This window comes from Mastigoproctus giganteus, chromosome 6, assembly GCF_048544385.1.
Source record: "Mastigoproctus giganteus isolate SK-2022 chromosome 6, ASM4854438v1, whole genome shotgun sequence".
Classification (NCBI taxonomy): domain Eukaryota; kingdom Metazoa; phylum Arthropoda; class Arachnida; order Uropygi; family Thelyphonidae; genus Mastigoproctus; species Mastigoproctus giganteus.
Window position 1 is genome coordinate 50214210 of NC_143580.1, and position 19611 is coordinate 50233820.

General features: G+C 33.9%; 1 protein-coding gene across 4 annotated transcripts in view; it reads right to left on the reverse strand.

The window, feature by feature from the left end:
* LOC150084234 (fragile X messenger ribonucleoprotein 1 homolog B-like) overlaps window positions 1-19611 on the reverse strand; it is a 497644-nt gene that overhangs the window by 248165 nt on the left and 229868 nt on the right. For all 4 annotated transcript variants that reach the window (XM_090375957.1, XM_090375959.1, XM_090375958.1 and 1 more), the window contains exon 10: window positions 13590-13699. In XM_090375957.1, the coding sequence (XP_090232083.1) occupies window positions 13590-13699 (110 nt within the window). The remainder of the gene's footprint in view (window positions 1-13589; window positions 13700-19611) is intronic.

The window sequence follows — 19611 nt, forward strand, 5'->3', positions numbered from 1 at the left end:
CGTTGTGTCATAGACACAACGTGTCTATGACACAATGTGTTATTTAAGTTAATGTCTATGACACAGTGATGAAATATATATATATTCGTGAGCTTGGGCAAATGCGTAACACAACACAAAAGAATATTTACATGAAATTCAGAATTCATTCTATAAAATAGATTTCAAAGAATAATTAACTTAAAGAAATTAATTAAATTTAATAAGACAACCACAAAATGGAATATGCACTTTCCTTTCTTAGGCAAATTTTAACATGTTTTACAGCTCATAATTTAGTAAATTTTAATTTTTTTTAAAAATTCATAATTACACAATTTACAAATAGCTACTAATTGGAATTTAAAAGTTTTAAAACTACTATGTACCTGTTATAAATTTCATCAAACCAAGTGGATTATTATGAGGTGAGTGCTGAAAATTAGGCTACACTATACTTATGATCTAGTTGTTACATCAGAGCACATAAGGAATCCTTCATATATGATCAGACATTAATTATCAAATACGTACTGATTTCAATATTACTGCATTATAGAATGGTAAGCAGTACAAATCCAGATTTTAAAAATTTCTCTTCACAAAAATGACTGAAAGTTGTGATAACAACTAAAAGTACAGTCAAAACAATACAATTGCCCAGTAAAATAATGGATTTCATTACGAAATTCAACAAACCATATTTTACACACACATTACTTGTTTTTGTGTTCTGAAAGTATTTTTTATTCTGTTCTAACAAAGTAGAGAGTTATTCAATTAAAATGCAATCTAATTCAACAAAATCTCATTAAAAAACAAATACAGAATTTAAGAACGTTGTAGAATGTGCCACAGTGTCCTTTCCTGTATAAATATATTCATTATTTTTAGCTTCATGTAACTCTGAAGAAAATGCTCATCAATGATGTGAATGCAGTTCTCACTGTTTTGCTTTAGGTCATCAGAATAATGTGCAAGTCTTATTCTTGGGTGCACCCAACGACACGGCAAAAATAATATGAATGCAGGGTAATGTTCCAAAATAACTATGTTTTTCTCAGGAAAAGACCTATGTCATGTACTGCACTAATAAATGCTCTACTGCTCTTGAAATATCACTCCTAAATAAAAAAAATGATAATGCCATCTGCCAACTGTTAAAAAATCCCTCTCTTGATACTGAGGATATTGTGTATTCTGCTGCCACCGTTACCTTGGTATACAACCATTACTTAATGAGCTGTGCAATAAACAGAGATACAAAATTATGAAATTTTTGCATTCAGAAGCCTTTTTCCATTAGAGGGAGGGGAAAAAAATACAAGTATATATAGTATTATCAGGTGTAAGAAGGCTAAAATTATTATTTCATGATAATTAAAAAAACAAATGCCATAATTACAACATAACTCTTTTTAATATTTCTCCACCGACTGTTGATGTGGAACACTAACCCTTTCAACAGCAGTAAGTTTGCTAAACACAGGTGAAATTTCATAGTGAATTTTCACAGCTGCAGGCTCTGTGAAACTTTAGTGGCATTCCAAAATTTAGTAAAAATGAAAAATTTTTACATAAATACTAAAAATCTTAAAATGTTTCCATTTTCATTTTATTGCCCAACACAAAAAAATAAAATTACTGTCAAAAATTGGATCAGAATATATTAAAAACCATTCCTTTTGTGAAGCAATAATGTCCTCTACATCTATTTATATATTACCTGATTCAGTTTTATCAAATTCTGGATCTGTTTCCCCAGAAATTCTTCAATTTCAGCTTTTGTAAGCTGAACTTGGACAAATGAAAGTCGACAACTGCAATCTCCTCTTATTCTGAAAGCTATTTTCATGATTTCAACTGTATCTACAAGTTAAGTGGAAACACAGATAAGAGATGGCAACACGTGCTAGAAAAATTTAAAGATAATTTGTATAATGGACATGTTCGAACACTCTTCAAAGTGCAGATCCATGCATGCACTTGAAATAGCCCACACCTGAAAAATATAGATCAGCATACATGTGTTGAAATGGTTAAAGAGGCTGCTTTAGTCTTTTTTAATTTTTCAAGAAATTTGCAATAAATGGCTGTACCAATAAATGGCTGTACCAATTTTACGAACGTTAAACCAAAATATACAAATGTTTAGTAAGTAAAGAAAAGGGGTACCATTTTGATGTAGGTATCGAAATAGTTTCAGAAAATAATGCTACTCAGCATTGTGTTTTTCTGTCCTTACTGCCTGATGACAATATATTGTCCCTCCTATGCCATTAATAGAATATGGACTCAGGCTCTTTAGAAATAACTATGTTTATCCTCAATTCAATCTTAAGGAACTAATACTGTTTTCAATCGAATAACATCAATAAGGCGAATCCATTATTCGTTAAAACTTGAAGGGAATGTTATAACTGGTTTTGGGACTATCTGGTTCCATCATTAGATGATAGGGTATCCTCAATTAGCACCATGTGGCAAGCAGTGAATAAATGTATATAGGCAATCCACAACCTACATAAAGATTCAAATTTCTGGAGACCTTACTTATAAGAAATATTAGCTTATTTATTATGAATTTTACATCATATGTCTTCATTTCCCAAGAAATGTACATAATAAAAAAATCTGTAAATATCTATTTATTTCCTTATGACACATACATACAGTTGGACTTCTATATAACGAAATCGATTGTTTGCTTGAAAAAATTTGTTATAAAGAAATATGATCTTTTCAACAACGAAAAATACTGTAATTCAACTTTCAGAAATATAGTAAAAGATGGAAAATAAATCAGAAATCAGTGGGAATGAATAAATTTTCTAACATTTTAAAACAATTAATTTATTAATACATATATATTTAGAAATGACTACTTACAACATGATGCACACAACACATTAGTACACTTTGAAGAATCATGTCTTATGTAGTAAAATACAGTGGAACTTCTATTTAACGAATTTCTCTGTATTATGAATTTTTTCGCAAAACATTGCACTTTGAAACAAAATTACATGTAAAATTAACCCCATATAGGGAAGTGTTAGTCTCTCTATAACGAATTTTTAAAAAAATCAGTAAAAGCATTTTTGAAGATTTTCAAGCATTTGCTGCTAAACAGCCGCTCAAATATATGGACCCCTTCCCTCCGAATTGCACATTAGCATCTGTAATTAATCATCCTTTTAGTGAATACTTGTGGCCATTGATGCCCGTAGGACGGTCTTTGTTTCATTTTTGTTAGTTATAAAACCAAATGGGTTTCTTAAAAGTGGTCATAAACTTTACAATAAATAGGGTAGATTTGTAAATTGATGTTGGCTCGGGGGAAAATGAAATTCGGTGCGGTAAACCCTTAGCGTGCTGCGGCAGCAATATATAGAATGCTACCATAGTTGGATTTTAGTAACGCCTACTGAGTGACATTCGCTTCTCACCTCAACTGTACCGTGTGGCCTTCCTGTCAATCATTATATGATATGTCCGTTCTCATCTAGTTGGACTTCCAGTAGATGGTTTTCATGAATTTTTTTTTTTTTTTCTTTCTTAATTTCGTTCTTTTAGAACAATTTGTCATCAATCACATAGGCTATATGTTATTGTATTTTATTTTATTTTTTTTCTGAAAAGTAACATACATCATACATTAACCATAAATTTTCTTTTGTGTATATATGAATTAAAGCAGAAAAAAAGAAATTCACAAAGTCGTATATTTCATCAAAGCGATTGACAGGAAAGGTCATGTGATACTGTTGAATTGGCAAGTGAACATCTTTGAGTAGGCGGTACTAACAATTCTCTATATGGCCAGTGCAGCGAAGTTTGTGGTGTGTGTATCGGCAAGAGCTGCAGTAGAGTAATTTTTACAATTGCGGAAACAATGTCGAAGAGAAAGTGTTAAAGTATTAATGATAAAGTAAAGATTCTTCATGATATTGACCAGGGTTTTAAGAAAAAAGATGTTGCTGAGAAATATGGCATACCTGCAAGCAACTTATCTGCGATTTTAAAAAATCGAGAATCAATTTTAAATGCAATTGAACGAGGAGCAGACAAGAAGCAAATTAAGTTGTGTATATACTAAGATGTTGATAAAGTTGTTCTAAAATGGGTGCAAATGATACGTGAAAAGAATATACCAATATCGGGTCAAATAATTAAGCAACAAGCTCTGAAATTTGCAGTCCCTTGGACATGCAGAATTTAATGCGAGCACTGGGTGGCTAGATAAATTTAAGAAGTGCCACAGAATTGTGGAAAAGGTTATTTGTGGAGAAAGTGTTAATGTAAGCGAAGAAGATTGCAACAGTTGAAGGAACAATACCTTAAAGAAGATTTAAGGTATTGAAGAAGAACCTAAGGATGTTTTTAATGCCGACGAAATGGGTTTATTCTTTAAATGTTTACTGAATAGAACACTTGCTTTTAGTCATTGGAAAATCAAAAACCCAAGATGTTTTAGAGGCACAAAATCTTTGGAAGTTGACTACACCTTTAATAAAAAAGCATGGATGACAACTGATATTTTTTGAAGAATGGATATTAAAACTAGACAAGCGTATAACAAAAGAAAAAATGAAAATTGTGTTGGTAACTGACAACTGTCCGGCACATCCTGCCAGTATTTGTTTTTACCACCAAACGTGAAATCAAAATTCCAGCCAATGGACCAAGGCATTATTAAAAATTTAAATTTCATTATCAAAAGAGAATAATAATGAAGATTGTTAATGCATTATCAGAAAATAGAAACTTCGAGGTTACAATTAACCTTAGAGATTGCATCTCTGAACTGACAAAAGTTTGGACAAATGATGTCACTGATACACTATTCAAAATTGTTTTTCAAAAGTGGGATTTGCATTGAATACAGAAGTCGAACAACAACTGGACGAACAAGATGAACTGCCCCCTTCACAACTGAAAAACTTTTGAACATTATTAGAATCGTCGGGAAACATCGAAAATGAAATAACACTGGATAGTTATGTTTATGTAGATCAAGATCTGACTACAACAGAACATCCAAATGAAGATGAAATACTGCTGAAGTGTTAGACGCGACCATGATCACGAAGAAGACACATCAGAACAACCCTTAGAAAAGCTGATTCGCGAAAAAATGATTCACGCTTTTAAAACGGTTTGTATGGGTCACATTTTCATTTTCACATTTTCACAGTTTCGTGAAAATGTTCCTGATAATGTTTTTAATGCTCTGAACAAATGTGAGGTTTTCTTTGAGAATCAGACATTTTTTAATTGTACCGTGCAAACAAAAATTACACATTTTTTTAATTTGTGACACTTACCGGCAAAAATTGTGTAAACAATTTAAATTAGTGTTTTTGAAATAAAATACATTAAAAATAAATGTAGATTCATTTTCTAATAAAAAAGATATTCTCTGTATAACGAAATTTCTGTATAACGAATTTTTTCGCTGGATTTATCGAATTCGTTATAGGGAAGTTTGACTGTATTTGGATATTTGTTGAGGTACACTGGATTTTACTGTAGCTCGTTCATAAAAATGTTCGCATTTGTTTAAACACTTAAATATATTTTCTGGCACATTTTCTTCACACTGAAGGCCTCTACACAAAGTTTCAAATGTGGCCAACATTTCATGTTTGGAAGGTTTAATATTGCCCTCATTGCCTTGTTGTTGCCCTCATTTTCATCTAACTCATTGTCAATATTGTCACTAGTTCTTTGAATAATCTCCAAAATGTTAAGAGTCACTTGAATCAACTCGTAAAAATTCATCAAGAACAATTTCTTCGCTGATGAAACACCTTGCCTCCACACTTTTTTGCCAACTCTGATATGCACATTTGCAATCTATAACAGAATCTATAGGTCAGTTGGTTTCTATTCTCAGTATAATTTTTTTTTCAGTATGCTCCTTTGGTAGTGCATTTTCAAATTCTTGATGCCTTGGTCCATTGGCTGCAGTTTAGACAAAGTATTTGGAGGGAAGAAAACAAGCTTCACACTTGTAAGTTTCAAAATTACCGAGTGAAGGTGGGCAGGGCAGTTGTCAATGACGATTAATGTGATTTTTCTGTTTTCTTCTGTCATCTTTCTACCAAAATTTAAAATCCACTTCAAAAATTTCACTTGTCATCCAAGCTTTTTTGTTGTAGTCCAACTCTAATGACTTTACTCCTTTGAAATATTGGAGTTTTTTACTTTTTCCTATTACCAAAAGCTTCAGTTTTTCATTATCAGCCATATTTGCACCAACCAAGACTGTAATTCTCTCCTTACCATTTATTACCTTTAAAAGTCAGTGTCTGGTTAACCTGCTTCATCAATGTTCAATAAGTCTTTGTGCTCGTAGTCGTCCATAATTTTTTTCAAAACTCTTTCTTTCAAATGGGTACAGTCATATTCGATTACAACCCACTTTCACCAAAAATAACTGTTTCGAGTAAGCCATGGCACTTTTTAAATTTGTCCAGCCCACCAGAACTGGCCTGGAATCTTTTACATCCCAAAAAAACGGTGCATACTGAACACAGCCTTTTCTTTTATCAAAGGCCCTGATAGCATGTTTTGGTCTCAAATCAACTTCATCAACTTAAAAATAGCTTCATCTACATCTTCATAGGCATAATTTCGCATGCTTCCGAGTGGCTCCCATTTCCTCAAAGTTTGAGAATTGAAACACAGTTTTTCAGAATGGTTGATGCATTACTGGAAGGTATACCAAATTTTAAAACTATTTCTACTTTTTTAATGCCCCGATCTACGTTATTAAGCAGTTACACTTTTTCCAATACACTCAAGGATTTCCTCTTAGACATTGTAAGGTTACTTGTACAGCAGCTAAAACAAAAGTGATTTAGGGACCATTTGTACCTACCATACAGAAACAGATGAAATTTAGTGAAAGAGTGGATGACACATTTCTGTAAAACAACAGATTAATTTCTGGGATAAAGGAAAATCGATCACCCTTAATTCTCTAATATAGTGCTTACAACAGAAAACAGGTTGACCAGAGCCAAAGTCCATGGACACATAGGTAGCAGTTGACCAGAGCCAAAGTCCATGGACACATAGGTAGCAGTTGAACAGAGCAACTTTTTGGTACAGTAAAGATGGTTGTATAGGTTTTACGGACACCACTAAATTGTGGAATGCTCTTAAGAATTAAACCATTTAGCTCTTAAAAGCTAATGTGATTAATTCTTAATCCTTTTAGTTCTTAATTCATGCTTTCTAGAGTGTCAATTCTATTGCCTAAAGGCCAGAGGTGCGAACAATGCCTACTCAGATCTCCCGAAATCAGTACGTTATATGGAAACTATTTTCAATATAATGACTAAGGGTAAATAAAAAAAATTCGCTAAATAGAAAAATTCGCTATATGGAAGTTCGTTAGAGAGGTCTGACTGTACTTTGAAATTTAAATAAATAAAGTTCCGTTAAAAATGTAACAAATACAAAAGTATAAAAATTAATCCAGCAGCTAAACTCTTGTGCGGCATTTTTTACCATTTAATACCAAGAATGAAGAACATGCGCCACAAACACGAACAAATGATGCTGCATTACACATGTGCCCTTTGCCAGCCGTCCATACAACAAATTTTTTTTCACTTCAAACCTTACATAAGACTGAGTTTACATAAGTCAGAGACTCCTTTATATTTATTTATCATTCAAGTCACTAAACTGAATCTACCTACTGTCTGATAATGAAACTAAATACAGTCGATTCCGGTTATTTGGGACACATTGGGACTACTGCATTTTGGCCCGATTAAGCGGCTGCCCCAATTATTAGAAGTTTCACGTAAATAGTTAAAAATACAATGGACCCCCACTTTACAATTGGTTCACTGTACAATCAAATCATGTTATGATGGACTCACCGTTCACTATACAATATGTAGTAAGCAATGGTCATTGTGATCACGTTTGTGAATTGAATTTTAATTCTATTAAACAGCAATTCTAATTAGCGAAAATAGGAGGAATATTATCCACAGGCTATAACAGTAAAGATATATTAAGCACAAATTTACCCTTTATTACCTTACCAATTAAAAAATTAAATGATACGTGAAAATCGGAAGAACATACGTCATAATCAAAATAATTAATATGTACTGTAATATGTACAAACTAACTAGTTGACATTTCTGTTCACTGACATTTGTGGGTGGGGGTTAAAATTTAAAACAGTAAAAAGATAAGCAATCAATATCAAAGAACACGGCACACACACACAAATTGCAAGTAACACGATACGCGCAAGTGAGAACGGAGTAACAAGTTACGAAGCTTTAAAAATAGGAATGAAGCGGAACATTCTGAAAATTATTTTTTTTATGATTAAAGATTTCATGGAAGCGTGAACACATTTCACCATAATAACCCACAGAATTCCAGCTGTCGGTATTATCGCAAATTCAGTAAGATCAGGTTTACTATCCATTTATGATAGATTGCACTAACAGAAAAGCCCAATAAACAGGTGACTGCTAATTGTTTTTGTTTTATGGTTGTGACCTCCAGAAATCCGACCGAACCACGTGGTACGGTCGGAGACAATCATAGGGTAATCTCCAGTGCTATGGTCTCCTGCCCCGATTAAACGGCATGTTGTCCCAATTAAGCGAAGTAAACCCTGGCTATTTTCTCGATTGGGTTCTATTTTTTAAAATTTGCCCCAAATAAACGGCTGCCCCGATTAACTGGTGGCCTAAATAACATGAATCTACTGTAGTTCTGAAACAGTTACAAAGGTATCTTCAAGTTTTTAATGAACAACAAAGAGAATCACCTTCTTGGAGATGTTACTCAATTAAAACTGATATTATTAACTTAAGTTTACTCATAGATAAACACAGTCATTTCTAAAGATCCCAAGAAATGTCTGTATTAGAAGTGAGACAATATGGTACTCAGACAGTAAGCACAGAAAAACACAACAAATAATAACATTATTTTCTCTTAATTTTATGAGAAACATTTTATAAGACATAAAAAAGGAACTGTAGCCATTATCAATCCGCTGCAGGATGGAAGCCTCCTTGACAATTCATGTTGGCTATCACCCGTATTTAGCAGTCAGGGGCTTGAACACCCTGGTCTACTCAAAGAGCGTGTGTTACTGCACTCCTGCTCCTGACCACTTCGATATGGAGGCCATATTTATATGACACAGATGATCTTAATTCCATTCTTGAAAATAACAATTTTTGCTTTTGTTGCCGTCATTGCTTTTGGATTTAAAAGCAAAGTAAGTGCAACCTTTCCAAGTCACAAATAATAAATAATTATTGGAAAATCATATAGTAAAGAACACTTTGAATTCAAAATAAATAACACTTTCTTCCTGAGTGAAATTAAAGAATTTTTCATTCCACAGTAGGTGGCTGGCATGCAATAAATTTTGGAGAAGACAATAACACTCACAAAAAGTAAACCATGTCTAAGGTAAGCAGTTCTCAGCATTTTTTTTTTTTTTTTCCAAGAGAGAATAGTTTGAATTAACCTGAAACGTTTTAGAAAAACCAAATACAGTGGAACTTCTCTATATTACGAATTTTTTCGCAAAACATTGCACCTTGAAATGAAATTACATGTAAAATGAACCCCATATAGCGAAGTGTTAGTCTCTCTATAACGAATTTTTTAAAAAATTAGTAAAAGCATTTTTGAAGATTTTCAAGCATTTACTGCTAAACAGCTACTCAAATATACTGCCTCCTTCATTCCGAAATTGCGCATTAGCATCTGGAATCAAATAATCATCCTTTTAGTGAACACTTGTAGCCATTGACACCCGTAGGAGGGTCTTTATTTCATTTTTGTTACAGTTATTAAACCAAATGAATTTTCTTAAAAGTGGTCGTAAACTTTACAATAAATTTTACAACAACAGTAAACTTTACAACAGGCCGCCGTAGCCTAGTGGTCAGGCGCGTGGGTGCATAAGTACACGTGCCTTGAGTGACCCGGGTTCAAGCCCGTGACTGCTGAATATGGTGCTGTTTCTTGTATTCTGTCTATCTCGTGAAATCCTCTGACCGTTTGGTCGTCCAGGAGTATAAACAGAAAATTTATTTATTTTTTAAATAGGGTAGATTTGTAAATTGATGTTGGCTCAGGGGGAAACGAAATTTGCTGCGGTAAACTTCAGCATGCTGCGGCGGCAATACATAGAACGCTAGTCGGTTTTTAGTAACGCCTACTGAGTGGCATTCACTTCTCACCTCAACTGTACCACGTGACCTTCCTGTCAATAATTATATGATATGTCTGTTCTCATCTAACTAGACTCCCAATAGATGGTTCTCATGAATTTTTTTTTTTTCTGGAAAGTAACATACAGCATACATTAACCATAAATTTTCTTTCGTGTATATACGAATGAAAGCAGAATAAAAGAAATATGCAGTCGCCTATTTCTTCAAAGTGATTGATAGGAAAGGTCACGTGATACTGTTGAATTGGCAAGCGAACGTCATTGAGTAGGCGGTACTAAAAATTCACTATATGGCCAGTGCAGCGAAGTTGGTGGTGTGTGTATCATCAAAAGCTGCATTTGAGTAATATTTACAATTGCGGAAACAATGTCGAAGAGAAAGTGTTTAAAGTATTAATGATAAAGCAAAGAATGTTATGATATTGACCAGGATTTTAAGAAAAAAGGTGTTGCGGAGAAATGTGGCATACCTGCAAGCAGTTTATCTACAATTTTAAAAAATCGAGAATCAATTTTAAATACAATTAAAGGAGGAGCAGACAAGAAGCGAATTAAGTTGTGTATATATATACGAAGATGTTGATAAAGCTGTTCTAAAATGGGTGCAAATGATACGTGAAAAGAATATACCAATATTGGGCCTAATAATTAAGCAACAAGCTCTGAAATTTGCATAGTCCCTTGGAATGAAATTTCAAGGGACTGTGCAAATACAGAATTTAATGCGAGCACTGGGTAGCTAGATAAATTTAAGAAGCGCCACAGAATTGTGGAGAAAGTGTTAATGTTAAGTGAAGAAGATTGCAACAGTTGGAGGAACAATACCTTAAAGAAGATTTTGGAAGAATGTGAGCATAAGGATGTTTTTAATGCTGACGAAATGGGTTTATTCTTTAAATGTTTACCGAATAGAACACTTGCTTTTAAGGATGATAAATGTTTTGGCGAAAAACAAAGCAAAGAAAGAATCACTGTGCTAGTTGGAGCAAATATGACAGGAAGTGAAAAATTATGACTTTTAGTCATTGGAATATCAAAAAACCCAAGATGTTTTAGAGGCACAAAATCTTTGGAAGTTGACTACATCTAATAAAAAAGCATGGATGACAAGTGATATTTTTGAAGAATGGATATTAAAACTAGACAAGCATATAACAAAAAAATTAAAAAGGAAAATCATGTTGGTAACTGACAACTGTCTGGAACATCCTGCCAGTATTTCTGCCAAACTTAAAAGTGAGAAGTTGTTGTTTTCACCACCAAACAATGGACCAAGGCATTATTAAAAATTTTAAATTTTATTATCGAAAGAGAATAATAATGAAGATTGTCAATGCGTTATCAGAAAATAGAAACTTGGAGGTTACAATAACCTTATAAATTGCATCACTGAACTGGCAAAAGTTTGGACAAACGATGTCACTGAATACACTATTCAAAATTGTTTTTCGAAAGCGGGATTTGCATTGAATACAGAAGTCGAACAACGACTGGACGAACAAGATGAACTGCCCCTTTCACAACTGAAAAACATTTGGACATCACTATAATTGTCCAGAAACATTGAAAATGAAATAACACTGGATAGTTTTGTTTATGTAGATCACAGCAGAACATCCAAATGAAGAAGAAATACTGCCGAATAGTTAGACACGACCATGATCACAAAGAAATTAACGATGACGCTCAAGATGCATCAGAACAACCTGTAGAAAACTCAACTCGTGAAGAAATGATTAATGCTTTTAAAACGGTTCGTATAGGTCTAGTTTTGTGAAAATGTTCCTGATAATGTTTTTAATGCTCTAAACAAATGTGAGGTTTTCTTTGAGAATCAGACAATTTTTTAATTGTACTGTACAAATGAAAATTACAGATTTTTTTTAATTTGTGATACTTACCGGCGAAAATTGTGTAAATGTGATTTAAATAAGTGTTTTTGAAATAAAATACATTAAAAATAAATGTAGATTCGTTTTCATTTTTAATTAGATAACAATTTCTAATAAAAAATATATTCTCTGTATAACGAATTTTTTCGCTGGATTTATGGAATTCGTTATAGGGAAGTTCGACTGTATATACCTGAGAGAGAGGGGGGAAAAATCATCACAGAGAACATGGAGATGCTGCTAAAGAAAAGTAAACTTTCTGCAAAACTGTAAGTAATTTTTGAGAAATATTCCAGGAAAACTGGAGAAGTTGAAAAGAATGCAGAAGCCATCACAACCACCTAATGTAAATTAACCTATAACCTAGCTACAAAAATGTTAAGACTAACATGTGGCTGTAAGCAGCAGGAGAAATCTTACAGAAGTCAGAGCTGCAGGGATGTCCATATACATAACATCCTACCCTAACCTTTAAAAAAGGAAGGAAAGGATTAAATTATTTCAATAAACCACAGTACAAAACAGTGAAGTACAGTGGAGTAAATTAGTTAAGCTAATTTAAAAAAAATTAAACTAAACATTAAGATACCACTATTTCAACAATTTGACTGCTGATTGCAGCCAAATTGTTTAAAATTGCAAAATCGTGTAATTCTGTAATTAAAATTATAGAATTATGTAATTCTGTAATTGTAGAAAACAATTAAGAGTAAAAGATGAATGCTCTACAACACAACTTACATAATCTAGTCTTGACTAAGTTCAGGACCTTAAATCCAGCATCCACCACATGTGCACTTCCCTCCCAACGGTGGATCCTGTCTTCACTCACTGAATAGCAAAAGCTAATTATCAAACCTTCACCTTCACACAACTGTTCCCACCAGTGAGCTCTAATTATCTTGGAAATATATGATGTCACACAAACATCTGAATCATGTGACAAATCTCCACTGGCTGACAGTTCTTACACTCAAACTATCGTCCGAACTGGAAGAGAATTCTACAATAGAACGCTGATCCTGTTTGGATAACAGTAGAATCCCATATGCTATAATTACATCCTCATATCAGTAACAAATCTAATCACCTAACTTCAACCATATTAAATAAGAAAATCAAGTGGTATACTTAAATGTTGTGTATACACATAGCAGGGAATTATGCAACATTCACTGCATTCTTCTAAATGTAGTTCTACTGAACCTACCTCATTTTGTGCAAAGCCTAATACTTCTGCCTTCTTCACTACATAAACTTAAGAATACCTTTTCAACGCTATTCATTAAAGTAATGAATAGCTGTACTTATTGGCAATGATTCTGAAGTCTCCTAAGTTTTCAATTAGCGTGACAAAAAACAATTATTTGCAATAATTTATATTTCTTCTAGTGAAAAAAAAAAAAAAATTGCACCCAATACACAAAATACCATTCCTAATTTAACCTTCCATCAGAAAGGCGAGAAAATTTTACCTCCTCTCTTGGAGCTTGATTCTCATTGTCACCTTCAATTTTCACTCTCACAACCCCAGATTTGTCAACAATTTCTTGAATAATACGACCATTTTTTCCTATAACTTTACCTGAAATATATAAGTATAAAAAATAAGAATATGGAAAGCTATACAAACTTTTTGAAAAGTCATTTTCCAAATATCTATATTTGGCAAAAAAAATCAGATTAGATCGGATAAGAAAAATAAATAAATGTAACAATCAACTCTGTATTTAATCATCCAATGTTTCAGTACGATGCTCACCATACTTATTACAACTTGCTTGTGTAGTTATGATTTACAACCTTACTTTTGCACCGTAAATAAGACTACTGTTCTTCCTTAAGTTAATAGCCCAAAATTTCATAAAAAGAAACAGTATACATGCCCCAGCTAAATCAGAGCTGCATTATGCTTTTAAAGGATCAGCAGGGTAAGCACTCATAATGGCACTCTTGAATTACATGCTGAACAATCCTACACTTGCAAATAGGTGCAATATTCTTGGACTTAACCATGCAGCCACTTCAGGTGTAAAGATGCTTATGAATGATCTTTTAAAGGATATCAATGGAAACATTCATCTCTAACAAGTTCTGAAACCTTCATATTCTAATTACTTGTGATTAATTTTTCTACACAAATGTTTCAATTAAAATTTTTTTTTTAAAAAAACAATTAAAATTTTTAAAAATGTTTTATTTACAGCATCACACAATATTCTGCACCATGTATCACTTCAAACAAATTTCAGGCCATGGTTAATTGGAATCCAAAGTATAGATCTGAGAGACGAGGGGTGGTTTTTTTTTTTTTTTTTTTTTTACAGTATGAATATGTTTGTCAAAACTTAAAGTTCGGGAGGTGACGAGCCAGTTGGGGAATGTTAATCTATACAGAGTTGTCAATATCACAAAATAAAAAAAATAAATAACAAAAACTGGTTATCTCTCAAACCTATATAGGCTGGTACAGTGGTGTCCAACCTTTTCCAGTACAAGGGCTGCATGGAAAGTTAGATTTGTTTCGTGGGCCGCACTGAGTGATTCGAGAAAAATTAGCATGTTACATTTTCCATATCTTGTTACATGTAAAAGGAAAGTTTCTATTTTCATGTTACCGTTTTCTTTTTTTTCGGGCTATATATAAAAAAATGCAAATTTCCAACACTTATGTACAACAAATCTATGTAAGTGATTCATTTTTTAGATTTTATTATTAAAATTATAAAAATATGACTTACTTTTGTGTTTTAAAAAAATACTTTGCTTTTGCTTTTAAATGCTCACTTTAGAAAATTTACTGAAAAGGATCACAGCTTTTCAATATTAAGGTGAATAAATAAATACAGGAATATCTCGCATATCACGGTTTCGAACAGCACGGGTTTCGCTACAGCACAGTTTACAAATTGAAAAAAAATTAACTGCGTTATGCACACCAATACATTTGATATGTATACATGTATTATAATGCCAGCACATAGGCCAATGCGTTATGGATTCAAGGCGATGCTGACTGTTGTCACATCTCCTATTATATAACGACTCTGCTAGATTTGATAGATCAGTAAACACTAGATTCCGAGTGGTTAGGACGTTGACTGTACGTAAGCTGTACAATTATTTTTCGTTGTGTATTTTTATTAAAGATTATTTTTTAAAAACGTTACACCTTTATACGCAAATATGAGTGAAAGAAGAAATGTAATGGCGCTGAGTGTTCTTCTAGATCCAAACATCGAAAGAGGTATGAAAGTAAGGCAGGCGTTGAAAAAATACATCCAATGTTATAAAGAGATGCATGCAGATAAAAAGAAGAAAAAAAAATAGTGCAAACTAAGCTGACCAGTTATTTGTCAAAATAAAAATCATTTGTACTGTACTTACTGGTATTTTTCATTTTTATCATTTTAGTTTCTTTTTTTTCAAGAACTTTGTGTGCATCAATTTACGGTAAACAAACACCTATATATTTTTGCAACTCGACTCATATAATAAAATTGTCGGAATGCATTACATTAAAATACATACTAATAATACCTCAATCAGCGCAGTTTCGCATGCCGTGGTATATTTTTGGCACGAATTAACAGTGCTATGCAGGGTATTCCTGTATAATGATGCTCCTAAAATTGAAAATTGTAGAAAATTTTATTAAGTACAATACACAATAACATTTAATGAATAAATTAACACTTAATGAGATGATTTGAGGCTAAATAATTTTAGATAACTGTTCAAAATTTTGAAAATTCATGACACCAGTTTTCAATACAGAATGAAGACGCTCATCTGTCATTCTGTTTATTTTTAAATAGTTATTTGTTTTCATGCTTGAAAAAACTTGCTCACAAAAATATGTTGTTCAGAACAAAGAAGCCATTTTCATTGTATTTTATTTTATTATTGGAAAATCTTCACATTGGGGAGCCTTGTACAATTCAAGTAGTTTATTTTCGCAGTCAATATACTGTACTTATTTTTGAACCATGCTTTGGCTTGAAGATTAATAAGTTCAAGTTGTATGCTGGGATTTTAGTTTTCAGCCATTGAGGTAAATGGATTCTCAAACAAGCTTGTCTTTTTCATAGAATCTTGTATCAGCAAATCGACTTTCAAACTTGTTAAAAAGTAATTGTAATAACGAGAGACGATTCTTGTGAAATATGTCTTTCTCTTTTAGCTCGATACAACCTCCGAAGTGAACTAAATTATCTCGCTCAATGGAGTCTGCTGACGAGGCTAATAAGGGCCAGACATGTTCAAAGCCGCCAAGTGGATTTTTCTTATTTATTGATTTGAAATTATTGTTTTTCTAAAACTTTTGATTTAAATTTAGTAGTATAGCATTATTTTGTGATTTTCTGATTAATTTGGTGTATTTATTTTTTACTCGGCCTTGCAATTGCATAAAATTATCGGTAAGGGTATCCACGTGTTACAAGACAACTCCGCTGAACGAGAAGTTTTTTAGCCATATTTAGCTGCTTATTGAATATTTTTTACATCAAATTATTTTTTGTAAGTAGCTTATAGACCTAGTAAGGATCGTTAGTTTATTCTGAATTGAGACAGCGAGATTTGAAAGTTAATTAATACTTAAGTGTACATAGATTACCGTTCGTAACTTTCCGCCTTTGTCCTTGTCATACGATCGTTATATATCGAACCTAGATAGCATTAGTATAGTATAGGTTATAATATTTTCGGTGATCACTAAAATCTATTAAACTTGTTGAACTTCGTTGGCATGTAAATTTTACTTTTAACTAAATACATATGCCGACTTAGATTACAAACGTAACATAATTAATACATAACTGAAACGGAAGTTATATAAAGGGAACTCGGAGATAATTAATACTTGACACTAAAAAATATATATCCCGTTATAACTGTGTTGGTAGATAAGTTAGGGTTATAAACTGAAATTGAAATTTTATTTAAATTAAAAGAAATCATGACTCAGACCAGAGCAGCAAAACAAAAGGCTCAAGCTAATGGAAGTGCTGTGGCTCAGAGGAGAACTGAGGGGAGCAGTTGCCTTCTGAATCACAGCGTTCTAAAATGCACAGCTTGCATGGTGTTTGTGGAGCATTCAGGTACGGGACATGATATTGCCATGGGGGATGTCTTTGTGTGTGCACGATGCAAAGAGTGTATCGAAATCAGGCAACAACTCAGCGTTCTTATGGGCTTATATGAGAGCTTGAAGGATAGGGTGGATGCCCTCGAAGGAACTAAACTGAGGGGCCCATCAAGCATTCAGCTGCCCACATCAAAGTCAGAGCTTGCATTTGGTCCTTGCACAACACAGCGGCAACCCCCAAGGCAGAATGCGCTGGTCCCAAAGGAACTAGTTGTTGTTGGTGACTCTATTGTCATGGAAACGGGGAACATGCTTTGTAAAAAGGATATGTGGAACAGGACCAGGGTATGTCTGCCAGGGGCAAAGGTTGATGATGTTGTAGAGCAGATATCATCTTTTAAGGGCACAAAAGGTGATACAGTTGTACACGTTGGCACTAATGATATCAAGAGTAGGAGACCGGCAGAATTGCTTAACAAGTACAAGTCACTGTTGAAAAAAAGCCACGAAATAGGGTTGAATTTGAAAGTGTCTGCAATTCTGCTCAGACACGATAGGAGGAAGTATATGATGACAGCCTTGTCGATCAATTCGGCCCTGGAAAGATTGTGCAAGGCTCAAGGGGTAGAATTTTTTTCAGCCTGGACTGTACTTGTTAACAGGAGAGATTGCTTCTACAGGGATGGGATACACTTAAATAGAAAGGGTGCAAGAATATTTGCTGATGCTATCGAGGCAGTGTTAGGTGGGTCGGAAAACTGCTAGCTTGGGGGGAGACAAAGATGAATAGATTAACAGTAGCCACCGGCAGAGGTGAAGGAGATTCTTGCACTGCTTCTATTGGAATGAGCAGAAGCCTGAAAAACAAGATGCAGGATATTTCAGAGATTGCTGGGAGTCATTGCGGTACAAGTAAACACATGGGTTGTGTTAGGGTAGCTAAGAATAGAAATAGGTGCATGTATACTTGCGTGTACACCAATGCTAGGAGTTTAGTAAATAAACTTGATGAATTTGAGGTATTGCTCAAAACATCAAAGGCAGATATTGTTGAGATATAAGAGACGTGGTGTCAACAGATATAAGGAATGCAGAACTGGAATTTGGGGAGTACAACGTCTACAGAAAGGATAGACTGGATAGGAAGGGAGGAGGGGTTATGCTATTAGTTAAGAAATACATAAAATCCAAGGAAGTGAAGCCAGTGGACATCACTGGACAGTGCAGTGTCGAGTCAGTTTGGTGTGACATAAGCATTGGGAGATCAAAATTGAGAGTAGGAGTGTGCTATAGGCCTAATGACTTTGATGAGTACAATAAGAAACTGTACAGGGAAATAGAGTGGGCCAGTAAATCAGAGAGTCTTATAATGGGAGATTTTAATTTCCCAGATATTGACTGGAATTTGGGGGCTGGTCACTCACACGCTAGCAAGGCTTTTGTGGATTTATTCGATGATTGTTTTCTACATCAGCATGTTCGGGAGGCAACTAGAGGGAGGAATACTCTTGATTTGATTATCAGCAGTGATTCTTCATGCATTAAGAATCTGGAGATAAATGAACCACTAGGTGGCAGTGATCACAGTGTGCTGAAGTGGGATTTACTCAAAGAGGTAACTACCATAAGGGGTAATGGAAGGGTTATTGCTTTCGTAATGGCGACTACGATGGACTGAGACAGTATTTAAATTCTATACAGTGGGACCAACTGATGATGTTACCAACAGCAAATGCAAAATGGGAAGCATTCAAAGAACTTATCTTGGAAGCTACTAGGCTTTACATACCAACTAAGAAATATTGTTCAAGGTTTAGGCCCAAATGGATGTCAGATGAACTGATGAGGCATATGGCAGAGAAGAAACATGCATGGGATACATACAAATTAACACATGACACAGAAGCATGATAGGTGCAAGTTGATCTGTAACCAAGTTACAAAGGAGATTAGGCAGGCGAAGGCAGATTACGAGAAATCTTTGGCAAGGGATGCAAAGAAAAACAGCAAGGAGTTCTTTACTTATGTAAACTCTAGAAGGAAGGGGATGAATCAGATTGGTCCACTTGATATCGATGGGTCAACTGTTGATGATCCTGCTCAGGTAGCTAACAAACTAAATGAATATTTTGCATCGACATTCACACATGAGGAGTTATTTAGTGAGGGGAAAGCCAGAGGTGTATTCAACTCTAGCAGTAAGCTAGAGAATCTTGTAATAACTGAGAGTAAAGTGGAGGAGAAATTGTTGAAGATAAACACAAGAAAGGCACCCGGGGAGGATGGAATCTATCCAGTTATATTAAAGGAGGCAGCAGAGGAAGTAAGCAAATCCTTAGCCATAATTATGAGAGCTTCCTTGTACTCAGGGGAGGTACCCACAGACTGGAGATGTGCAAATGTGACCC